At 32.8% G+C, this 12,474-nt stretch overlaps 3 protein-coding genes across 3 annotated transcripts in view; 1 reads left to right on the top strand and 2 right to left on the bottom strand.

Annotated features, from left to right (window-relative positions):
* Positions 1-2,515: 2,515 nt before the first annotated feature.
* On the bottom strand, positions 2,516-2,602 carry CBG25163 (the record flags this gene model as incomplete). Its single annotated transcript, XM_045242213.1, has 1 exon — positions 2,516-2,602. The coding sequence occupies one exon, from the start codon at positions 2,600-2,602 to the stop codon at positions 2,516-2,518; it is 87 nt and encodes a 28-aa protein (XP_045099227.1).
* Positions 2,603-2,686: 84 nt separating this feature from the next.
* Cbr-glb-8 lies at positions 2,687-9,867 on the top strand (the record flags this gene model as incomplete). Its single annotated transcript, XM_045242173.1, has 7 exons — positions 2,687-2,792; positions 3,402-3,624; positions 7,527-7,590; positions 8,005-8,328; positions 8,447-8,611; positions 9,000-9,259; positions 9,747-9,867. 7 exons carry the CDS (start codon positions 2,687-2,689, stop codon positions 9,865-9,867), a joined length of 1,263 nt encoding a protein of 420 aa, XP_045094693.1.
* A 1,803-nt stretch (positions 9,868-11,670) lies between these two features.
* The window catches only part of CBG11880, a gene marked incomplete at both ends in the record, with an annotated part of 7,854 nt that continues 7,050 nt past the window's right edge, over positions 11,671-12,474 (bottom strand). Inside the window, 2 exons of the mRNA XM_002638639.1 lie at positions 11,671-11,727; positions 11,840-11,949. Of these exons, the coding sequence (XP_002638685.1) occupies positions 11,671-11,727; positions 11,840-11,949 (167 nt within the window). The remainder of the gene's footprint in view (positions 11,728-11,839; positions 11,950-12,474) is intronic.

Raw genomic sequence — 12,474 nt, 5'->3', positions numbered from 1 at the left:
TATATAGGCTCAAAGAAACAAGTATGGGTATGGCGCTATATTAGAGCATGAGCGTTGTTCTGATGGCCTGACAATCCAAAAACTCTTCAATTCAACTATTTCCCATCGTAAAAAGTAGTATTTTGGCAACTCTACACCTCTCTCTAATCCCAAAAAAAAAGAGTTTCTGGGGAAAGAAGAGATATTTCATCTTTCTCCTCTACCTCAGGAGTCACCTTGCTGTTCCATTTCGTCCTGTCAATCGATCTCTTTGAAGAAGATGCACAAGAAGAATCAGCTACACAGCTGGCATTCTTTTAGCTCTACTACTCACAAAAAACGTTTTCTTTGATTTTCGGTATTCTAGATTTTTCAGGCTCTTTGAAACTCTAGAATCTTTAATATTCTAATTATCTCCGAGGGACCACCGGGGCAGATAGACTGCCCCACCCGCTTAGTATGTGTTGTAAACAAGAAGGAGAAGAACCAAACCGATTGATTAACGATCAGTCGAGAGTGAGAGAGACGCAGAGTGTTGATGGGGGGACCGCAGAAGAAGAAGATACTCGATGCACTTGTGAGAAGAAGGTTATCTTCTTCTTCTTTTTGCTCTGTGAGCCAGCCGGAATGATTTATATTCGCCATTCTGCCTCCTCCCACTTACCAACCACACCTGATTATTTTTAGATGTTGTTTTTTGTTTTTTTTTCCTTTTGGAATTTTTATGGCTTTGGATGATTGATAAGGTGTTCGGAAAAGCTAGTGATAATATTTTGCTAATTTTAGTGATATAATTTTAAAAGCCATTGTTTCTTTATACCGTAAACAATAGAATAGAAACTTTGAACCGACTTATCTCGGTTTCTGTGAAAGATATCGAAAAACATTTGGCTAAGATTCTGAAATTTGGATTACAAAATTCTAGAATTCGTGAGATTGTCAGATTCTCAAAATTTTCATTTTATCGAATACCGTCCACTTAGTTTTCAAATAAAATTCTGCCTGTTGTTTCTTCTAAAGGTTTTCAAAATTTTCAGACTTTTGCGTTTATTTTCGGTTTTTTAAACTTCCCACATATTTTTGTTCCGACTTCTTGAATTTCTAAATTCTCACAAAATGGAAAATTGATCAAGTTTCAGAAATACTGAAACTCTAGAGATGAATAGTTTTACCAATTTTTCCCAAGATTTCTAGCCCAACTAGCTACTGAGATAGACCGCTTTGAAGTTACTGAAACGAGAGACGTAGACAGTTAGAGTGTCTCGTTGTCTCCGTCTCTTTGAAAGTTCAAATGGCTGAAAGCGTAGTCCAATTCGAAAACCAACTTCCTAGCTTTACTAGGGGTCGAGATACAGCCATTTGAAGTTTTGAAACGACGCAGACAACGAGACACTCTAACTGTCTGCGTCACTTTAAACATCAATCGACTGCTCCTAGATGAGCTAGAGATTCGAAATTTTTTGGAAAATATACGATTTTCAAATTTCGCATTTCAGTTTAAAAATCAGCTTTCAAGCTCAACTAGGAGCTGAGATAGACCACTTTGAAGTTACTGAAGCGAGAGACTCAGACAGTTAGAGCGTCTCGTTGTCTCCGTCTCTTTGAAAGTTCCAATGGCTGAAAGCGTAGTTCAAAATTTTTAGGTTCGTTTCCTCAATTTTGGAATATTTTCAAAAAGAGTTCTCCTTCACTTTTGTCCCAAGAAAAAAAAACGGAAAAAGTCCCATATTTTTTGTTAATCCCTACTATCCTTTCCCTAGGTCCACACATCATTTGACGTGATTTTTTGTGACAGAAACTTTTTTTTAAATTATATTTTTACTCGTCATCTTTGTCAAGAGAGTGTGGGACGAAGAGTTCATCTTCTTCTTACTCTCTCTCTCTCTCTCTCTCTCTCAACAGAGTTCTCAGGAAAACAAGAGTAACCTATTTTTATGATCGCTAGGGTCAAAAAGCAAAGATTTTAAGAGAAAAAAACTGGAAATATGAAAGTTTGAAATCATATAAACATTAGAAACGCTTCAGAAAGATGCCAACTTTTTTCAAAAATTAGTCACCATAAACGTTTTAATAAACTTTGACCCAATTTATCTTTGTTCCTCTGAAAGATATCAAAAATATGTCAACTGGCTTGTCTTGAAGCCAAGATTCAGCCCTTTGAATTTTTCGGAAAGACGCAGACAACGAGACGCTCTCGTCGCCTGCGTCTCTTGCTTCATAAACTCCAAAGCGCTCTATCTCAGCTGCCAATTGAGCTAGAAATCTGGAAATTACATCGAAAAACTGGAAATGCTTAAATGTTTCATTTCTATGTTTTTGCTTTTTCAACGAAATAATTTAATTTTCTTTTTTCTAGCTTTATTAAGAGTGAAAATTCTGAAATTCTGAAACTCTGAAAATCTAAAATTCAAAAAAAAATTCGAGAAAAATCTGGAAAATCTAGTTTTTCTTTCGCTTTTTCTTTCCAGAACACCAGAACCCAAAAAAATTGGATGACGAGAGGACCATCTAATAAAAATGAGAAAAGCAACGAGTTTTATGATCGTTTTTTTTCTCTAAATCTCTCAATTTTTTTGCTCTCTCTCTTTTTTTCTATCCTCAATTTTTTTGCTCTTTTCTCCATTGCTCATATTTTTGTTGGATTGCTCATATTTTTGTTTTCAGATTCTCAATTAAAAAAAAAAACAATTTTTTCAGAAAAAAAGAAATGCAAAAAATATGGGAATGGATAGTGGATAAAAAGACGAATACGATTCGAAAATGGCGATCATCGAATATTCGACGGAATAATACGGAACCAGACGATTTAGCAGGTGAGCGGGCGGGAAATTTGAATTTTTTCTAATTTTTGAAAATTATAGTTTTGCCAATTATTTATATGAAATTTTCAGAATCCTAGCTTGTCTAGAAGCTGAGATAGAGCGCTTTAAAGTTTATCAGGCGAGAGACGCAGACGGCGAGAGTGTCTCGTTGTCTGCGTCTCTTCCTTCTAAGAAAGATAGAAAAGTGGTTTTCGAACGAGTGTTTAACATTTTTAATACTTTTCGATTTTTAGGGAAAAAATTATTGAGTTCAAAAAATTCGGAAAAAACTCAAACTCTGAAAATGAATTACTGAAAATTTTTTTTGAAAATTTTTGAATTTTTCAATTCTTTCTATGCAATTTTCAGATTTCTAGCTCAACTAGAAGCTGAGATAGAGCGTTTCGAAGTTGATAATACTAAAGGCGCAGACGGCGAGAGTGTCTCGTTGTCTGCGTCTCCTCGAAAATTCCAATGGCTGTATCTCAGCTTCTAGGCAAGCTAGAAAGATGATTGTTGAACCGGTGTGTAGCACTTCTCCACTTTTAAATTTTTGAAGAAAATTCGTTCGAAAAAAATCCAGAAGCTACAAAAATCCTCCAAAAGTTCTGAAATTTTAAGCATATCGAAATGGAAAACGAAAATCGTACTCGGCTGGAAGTATCACGTCGTCATCGAATAACTCCACAAATAAAAAGAATGCAGATTTTGAGAATTTTTTCGAAGAACCCCAATTAAAAACCATGTTAGATGCGAGAAGAGAATCATTTATGAGACACTCGAATTCTGCTGAAGTCTTTCCAGTTGCACCTCCCGATTTAGAAGTCTTTATTGAGAGATCTGCGTGAGTTTTTACTTGTTGTTAGGGGTGGTATGAGGCATGCTACCTTTGACCCAATTTATCTCGGTTTCTACAAAAGACCTCAAAAAATGGTCAACTGGTAAAATGTTGCTGATATTATGACAAACATTTTGTTAGTTGACCACTTTTTGATATCTTCTATACGAACCGAGATAAATTGGCTCAAAGCTGAAAGTTAGGATGCCAATCCATTTGAGGAATCCTTAGCGTACCTTCTAATAGAATGCGTCCACTTTGAGCCAATTTATCTCGGCTCCTATAGAAGATATCAAAAAGTAGTCAACTGAAAAATGTTAATTATTTTATCAAAAATATTTTATCAGTTAGCCACTTTCAGATATCTATTACAAGAAACAAGAGTTATGAGCTTAAAGCTGGAAGTTAGTGGGTTATCCTTGAAAAACGCTCTAAAAAGGCAGCTAAAAATTATCAAGGGCTTTTCTGAAAATTTAAAAATTGAGTGATAAACAGAAATTATTTAAATGTCAAAATTAGTAAAATTTCAGCTGTAGAGAGAGTTCATGAATTCTGAATTATCTGAAGACGTCATTTACCATAATACATCCTTTTTGAGCTCAAATATCTCTATTTCCATTTGAGGAATCCAAATTTTGCAAGCTATAAAAATAATGATGATAATATAAAAAACATTTTATCAGTTGATCACATTTTGATATCTTTCCGAGGAAATGAGATATATAGGCTCAAAGAAACAAGTATGGGTATGGCGCTATATTAGAGCATGAGCGTTGTTCGTTTTTACTTGTTGTTAGGGGTGGTATGAGGCATGCTACCTTTGACTCAATTTATCTCGGTTTCTACAAAAGATATCAAAAAGTTGTCCATTAATAAAATGTTGCTGATATTATGATAAACATTTTATCAGTTGACCAATTTTTGATATCTCTTATAGGAACCGAGAAAAGTCCGCTCATAGTTAAAAGATACGGAGATGAACAGATATTGTAGCTTCTCTGTGCCCTTCTTCTTCTTCTTCTTCTTCTTGAACAGACATTTTCTGACACAAATAAATCCAAAAAATTCCAATTTTCCAATTTTTCGCCGATCCACACAATGATAGATCCACTCTGAAAATGAGAGGTTTTGGAGGTTTTAAAGCTCTGAATCCGATGAATTTTGAGCTCCGGACCCCTATACACAAACACTTTTATACACGGAATCCTAATTCCGGATTCCGGATTTCTGAATTTCTGAATTTCTGGTTTACCTTATGAATCAAGAAACTCAAAAATCCGAAAATCCAGAAATGCAGAAATTCGAAAATTCGAGAATCCGGAAATCCGGAAACCTGGAAATCAAGAACCAAGTAAAATGTTCGATAGTTCAGAAATTCAGAAATTCAGAAATTCTGAATTTCTCAGATTCTGAATTTCTGAAATTCTGAAATTCTGAAATTCGAAGATTTTTAAATGAAATTCTGAAATTCTGTTATTCTGAAATTTTGAAATTCTGAAATTCTGATATTCTGAAATTCAGAAATTCAGAAATTCTGAATTTCTCAGATTCTGAATTTCTGAAATTCTGAAATTCTGAAATTCTGAAATTCTGAATTTCTCAGATTCTAAGATTCTGAAATCCTGAAATTCTGAAATTCTGAAATTCTGAAATTCTGAAATTCTGAAATTCTGAAATTCTGAAATTCTGAAATTCTGAAATTCTGAAATTCTGAAATTCTGAAATTCTGAAATTCTGAAATTCTGAAATTCTGAAATTCTGAAATTCTGAAATTCTGAAATTCTAAATTTCTGAATTCTGAAATTCTGAAGTTATGAAGTTCTGAAATTCGAAGATTTTTAAATGAAATTCTGAAATTCGAAGATTTTTAAATGAAATTCTGAAATTCTGTTATTCTGAAATTTTGAAATTCTGAAATTCTGATATTCTGAAATTCTGAAATTCTGAAATTCTGAAATTCTGATTATCTGAAATTCTGAAATTTTGAAATTCTGAAATTCTGAAATTCTGAAATTCTGAAGTTCTGAAATTCTGAAATACTGAAATTCTGAAATTCTGAAGTTCTGAAATTCTGAAATACTGAAATTATGAAATTCTGAAATTCTGAAGTTCTGAAATTCTGAAATTCGAAGATTTTTAAATGAAATTCTGAAATTCTGTTATTCTGAAATTTTGAAATTCTGAAATTCTGATATTCTGAAATTCTGAAATTCTGAAATTCTGAAATTCTGAAATTCTGAAATTCTGAAATTCTGAAATTCTGAAATTCTGAAATTCTGAAATTCTAAAGTTCTGAAATTCTGAAATACTGAAATTCTGAAATTCTGAAGTTCTGAAATTCTGAAATACTGAAATTATGAAATTCTGAAATTCTGAAGTTCTGAAATTCTGAAATTCTGAAATTCTGAATTTCTAAAATTCTGAAAATCTGAAATTCTGAACTTTTGAAATTCTGAAATTCTGAAGTTCTGTAATTCTGAAATTCTGAAGTTCTGAAATTCTGAAATACTGAAATTCTGAAATTCTGAAGTTCTGAAATTCTGAAATACTGAAATTCTGAAATTCTGAAGTTCTGAAATTCTGAAATACTGAAATTATGAAATTCTGAAATTCTGAAGTTCTGAAATTCTGAAATTCTGAAATTCTGAATTTCTAAAATTCTGAAAATCTGAAATTCTGAACTTTTGAAATTCTGAAATTCTGAAGTTCTGTAATTCTGAAATTCTGAAATACTGAAATTCTGAAATTCTGAAGTTCTGAAATTCTGAAATACTGAAATTATGAAATTCTGAAATTCTGAAGTTCTGAAATTCTGAAATTCGAAGATTTTTAAATGAAATTCTGAAATTCTGTTATTCTGAAATTTTGAAATTCTGAAATACTGAATTTCTAAAATTCTGAAAATCTGAAATTCTGAACTTTTGAAATTCTGAAATTCTGAAGTTCTGTAATTCTGAAATTCTGAAGTTCTGAAATTCTGAAATACTGAAATTCTGAAATTCTGAAGTTCTGAAATTCTGAAATACTGAAATTATGAAATTCTGAAATTCTGAAGTTCTGAAATTCTGAAATTCTGTAATTCTGAAAAATCTCGAAATTATTTTTTCCTAGGAAATTTGAAAATTTGAACTTTTAAATTTTAAGAAATTTCGAATCCTAGAAATCTCCAAAATTGAGATTTTGGGTCTCTGAAATTCTGAATATTTGATGAAAAAACGTATGATATTCTTGATATTTGATATCTGAATATCATTAAAAATTCCACGACATCATATTTCTTGAAAAAAGTAAAAATATGACTTTTCAGACAAGTTTGAAGAACCAAAAATTGCTAAAATCTTGCTATTCTGGTTCTCCGGATTACGGTATATTTTGAAAATCCGAATTTCTAATTTTCAATTTTTCTAATTGTCAAGATTTCAAGATTCTATGAATCCGAATTAAAAAAATAACTCTGGAAATCTGGAAATCTTTTGAATTCCTCGTTTTTGTGGTCTTTCGAATTTAGAACATCTTGTGAATCCCAAAAAAACCTAATTATAATTTTTATCATGTAATCCCACCGAAATAGCAAAAATAATCTCATTTTCTATAATACTAATCTTATCCTCATAAGATTTGATTTTTCTAAATTTTTTATTTATTTTTAGCATTGCAAATTTTCTGAAACTCACGTTTTCTTATAGGGATCGAATCTAAAAATTTTCAGAAAAATAGGCGCAAAACTCTTTTAACAATTTCAAAAATATGAAAATTCCAAGTCTCTTTTCAGATTCTGAGATTTTTGGAAAATCTGGAATTTTCAGTTTAAAAAAATGTCTGATGCCAAATTCTATAAATCCAAAATTCCGTACAATTTCAAATTTCTTCAAGTTTTGATCCCTTGTAAACAATTTATCAATTTCCAGAAAAACCACACCCAATCCCACACCACGAACCGTTAGAAAGCAGCTGCGATTTGATATTCCAGAGGTAGGCTCCGCCCACTTTTCAAAGGCTCCGCCCATTTTTATAAAGACTACTTTTAGAGTTGTTCGTAGTCGGCTCAAGTTAGTTGACCCATCTTCAGGTCAACTCAATTTTTTAATTCCGAAAAGCAACTACCGTAAACCCACTAATGGAGAGGCACCCTAACTTTAATCTTTGAGCCAATTTATCTCGGTTACTGTAAAAGATATCAAAACGTGTTCAACTAAAAAAATGTTTATCATAATATCAGCAATATTTTATCAGTTGATCACTTTTTGATATATTGTACAGTAACCGAGATAAAATGACTCAAAGTTGACAGCTTTTTAGTTGAATGTTGACGGCTTGTCATTTTGAATCGTTCTCTTTTTCATTTTCACTTCAACATTTTCAATGTTTCTTAATCCATTTTTCCAGGTGCACATCCAATTCGAAACGCAAGAGCCTCGAAAAGTGACATTTGAAGGTGGATCTCCAGCATCATCCACCTCGAATTCCATAGTTCCACCGCCAGTTATCGATTGGGATTCGCCGCCAAAAATCAATATTCTTCCTCAAATGGTGGAACCAAGTCTTTGTTTTGATGATGAGGTATCAGTTACAACGAGACGACTATCAGCAAGTGAGAAGGCCCGGCAAAATGTGATTGCTCAGCGGCGACAAAGTAATGTTCAGGTGAGGAGAGGGGCGGCGGGTTTCGAGCTCACTTATCTTGTTTCCTGTAAGAGATATCCAAAATTTGCTAACTAGTGAAAGGTTGGTGATAATATCATGAACATTTTATCAGTTGATCATTTTTTGATATCTTTCACAGGAATCGAGATATTTGAGCTCAACAGTAAAAAATCGTTGCTTTCAGTTTGTGCAATCTATGAGCGGCCGAACAACAACGACCACATTGATACCACTAACTTGTGCTCAGATTCATTTAGTTCGTGCGCTATGGCGACAAGTTTATACGACAAAGGGACCAACTGTCATTGGAGCGAGCATCTATCATCGCTTGTGTTTTAAGAATTTGATGGTATGCCGATTTTTAGGAAATCGCTTGAATTTGGAATACTTTCCAAAAAGTTTCAAATCTCTAGCTTATCTAGGAGCTGAGTTAAAGTGTTTTGAAGTTCAGAGAAACGCAGGTGGCGAGAGTGTCTCGTTGTCTGCGGCTCTCCTAAGCCACTGTATCTCGACTCCTAGTGAAGCTAGGAAGTTGGTTTTTTAACTGAAATGTGAAACCTTAAAAAAGAAATAATTTCCAAAAAGAATCAAATCTCTAGCTCATCTGTGAGCCGAGATATGACCGTTTGAGCCGAGACATGACCGTCCAAAGTTTTAAGAGACGCAGACGGTTAGAGTATCTCGTTGTCTGCGTCTCTCCCCTCATCAACCAAAAATTGAAAAAATTCGTTTTTTAGGTAAAAGAGCAAATGAAACAAGTCGAACTTCCGCCGAAATTCCAAAATCGTGATAATTTTATAAAGGCGCATTGTAAAGCAGTGGCTGAGCTGATAGATCAAGTCGTCGAGAATTTGGATCATTTGGATAATGTAACAGGCGAACTGATGCGAATTGGACGGGTGCATGCAAAAGTGCTCCGTGGAGAATTGACTGGAAAATTGTGGAATACGGTTGCGGAGACGATTATTGATTGCACATTGGAGTGGGGCGATCGGAGGTGAGTGTCATTTCGCAACCATTCTGAAACGTCGGTGTTCTGAACCGTCACGGTTCTGAAGTATCATAGTTCTATAACGTCTCTGTTGTCAAACAGCTCAGTTCTGAATTGTCGCGGTTCTAAAACGGCCCGGTTTCAAAACGTCACGGTTCTGAAATGTCGCGGTTCTAAAAAATTAAGGTTCTGAAACGCCACGGTTCTAAAACGCGGTTTCGAAAGATCACGGATCTGAAATGTCACAGTTCTATAACGTCTCTGTTTTGAAACACCATAGTTCTTAAATGTCACGGTTCTGAAATGTGGTGGTTCTATAACGTCTTTGTTTTGAAACAGCATAGTTCTGAAATGTCCCGGTTCTGAAATGTCGCAGTTCTATAACTTCTCGGTTTTGAAACAGCATAGTTCTGAAACGTCACGGTTCTAAAATGTCGCAGTTCTGAAATGTGGTAGTTCTAAAACGTCACGGTTCTGAAATGTCTTTTTTCAGGTGTCGAAGTGAAACCGTGCGGAAAGCTTGGGCGTTGATTGTGGCGTTTGTGATCGAAAAAATCAAAGCGGGACATCATGAACAGGTAGATTTTTGGACGCTTTCTTTTTTGGAGAATTAGAGTTTTTTTTTTGAATTTTTGGTTCTCGAAACTCAAACATTCCGAAAATTAAAAAAATCGAAGATTTCTAAAAATTCAAAAATCCGGAATATTCAAAGAATTTTTCTAAAATTTCGAAATATCGAAACTTCAAAAAAAACGGAATTCAGAAAATTCCAGAAAAAAAAATCTAAAGTTAACATTTCGTTGAGAAATTCCAGAAGATCAAAAATTCTGAAATTTTCAAGAAAATTCAGGAAATCGAAAAATCGAAATTTTCAAAATTTTTAAATTCTGAAAATTAAAAAACCTCCAAAACTGAGAAAATTCAAAAATTCAGAGTTTTTTTTTACAATTCCGATAATTTCAAAAAATCGAAAATTAAAAAAATTCCTGAAAATTCAATAAATCAAGAATCTGAAATTCGGGAAGAAATGAATTGGGAAATTCAGAAATTCAGAAATTTAAAAATTCCGAAAATTCTGAAATCCAGAAAATCAAAACTATCAAAATTTTAGAAAATGTCAAAAATTCAAAAATCTGCATTTTGAAAATCCTGAAATCCTGCAATTCTAAAAGTGGACAGTTCGAAAGTTCAGAAATTCAATTTTAAAAAAATTCAAAATTCGAAATATCTGAAATTCAGAATTTCAGAATTTCAGAAATTCAGAAATTCTGATAATTCTGAAATTCGAAAATTCTGAAACTCGAAAATTCTTAAATTCTGAAATTCGAAAATTCTGAAAATCGAAGTTTTCGAAATTCTGAAATTCAGGAATTCAGAAATTCGAAAACCCTGAAATTCAAAGAATCGGAAATTTTGAATTTCAAAATTTCAAAAATTAAAAAAAAAATTCAAAATTCGAAATATCTGAAATTCAGAATTTCAGAATTTCGGAATTTCAAAAATTCTGAAATTCTGATGGTTCTGAAATTCGAAAATTCTGAAATTCGAAAAATCCTAAAATCCTAAAATCCAAAAATTCGAAATATCTGAAAATCAGACAATATAATTTCAAAAATTAAGAAATTCTAAAAATTCTAAATTTTCAGCGAAAACTAATGCTGGCACTCGTCAATCCCTCCCATCAATCCGGACGCCTTCAATGGAACGATTTTGAAATTTTTCAAAGAAAAAATTCAGAAAAATAAATTTCCCAAAACAGATTCCCCCACTCCATGTCACTTTTTTCCCGCCCAAAAATTGTATTTTTTGTAGTTTGAAATTTGAATTTTTCAAAAAGTTTCCCCCATTTTTTGATCCCATACAGTGTATTTGCAAATTTGTGTGATGATCTCAGAACAACGAAAAAAAAATTAATAAACAATTTTAAATTTTTTTTTTCTTCACTACAAACTACAAAAATTGAAAATTTGAATTTTTGAAAAAAAGTGAAATTTTTGAATTTTTGAAAAAAAAAAAGTGAAAATTTCCAATTTTTGAAAAAAAGTGACAATTTTGAAAAAAAAGTGAAATTTTGGATTTTTTGAATTTTCGAAAAAAAGTGAAAATTTTGAATTTTGAAAAAATTGAAATTTTTGCATTCTTCGACTAAAAAATACACAAAAATTGAATTATTACTGTAATGGTTTTTATTGATTCCGGTGGATATCTCATTCTTTTTTCAAAGTTTTGAAAAATTGCTAAAAGGGGGCGGGGCTTAAAAATTGGGAAAAAATTGACAAAAAAAGAGGTAGAATTGTGGGATGGGGCAATTTTAAAGCAAGTTCAATGGAGAAGCAGCCAAAAATGACACAAATTTGAATTTTTCGAAAAAAAGGAAAAAAATGTAAATGTTGAAAAAATCCAAATGCGCTCAAATGTCAATGTGGTGGCAGATTGTGTGCAGTGCGGATCTCCTCAGCATACTTTTTGACAGACTGAAAATAAATTTTTGTTTTAAAAAAATGAAACAATGTACGTGCAAAAATTGCAAAAATCCTAAATTTTCAATGAGTTTCAGACTTTTCCGTTTCAGACAAACAGGCAAACCTCATCAATTTTCTCCTGATGCTTCAAATAGAAATCCTTGACTTGTTGGGGTGTTTTGGACATCAGGACGTCGGAAATTTGAGCGTATCCTCGATGGTACCAGTGGAAATCTGAAAAAATAGAAAATTTGGAAATCCGGAAAATCAAAATTTTCCAAAAATTTGGAAATTCAAAAATCTCGAAATTCCAAAAAAATCAGGAATCCTAAAGTTCTATAATTCGAAAAATCAACAATTCGAGAAATTTCGAAAAATCCTGAAATTCCAAAGCTTTTAGAATTTCAAAATTTCAGAAAATTAATAATTTGAAGACTCAGAAATTCGAAAAATTCATAATTTTCAACAATTTTCAAGGTATTGAAAACTAGATTTTTGCGATATTTTTCCAGCGATGTTCAGTCTTTTCCACTTCCGAGAATTCAGAAAAAGTTTCCAGAAAAATTTTCAAAATTTCAAAGAAACCTATTTTTCATAGTTGCGAACGGGCCGGCCCGGGCAGATGGCGGGCCGGCAGATAACTCGGCTTCAGAACAAGATATTTGGACGGATTTGATATCAAATGATAGATCTCGACGAGGTCCATCTTACCTTTAACATACGGGCCGGCTTCGGGTCCATTAACATGCTGCGGGACGG

Source organism: Caenorhabditis briggsae (genome assembly GCF_000004555.2).
Source record: "Caenorhabditis briggsae complete genome, chrI, whole genome shotgun sequence".
Taxonomy (NCBI): domain Eukaryota; kingdom Metazoa; phylum Nematoda; class Chromadorea; order Rhabditida; family Rhabditidae; genus Caenorhabditis; species Caenorhabditis briggsae.
Note: the sequence above shows the minus strand (reverse complement) of the source record. Positions and strands in the feature narration are given on the sequence as shown.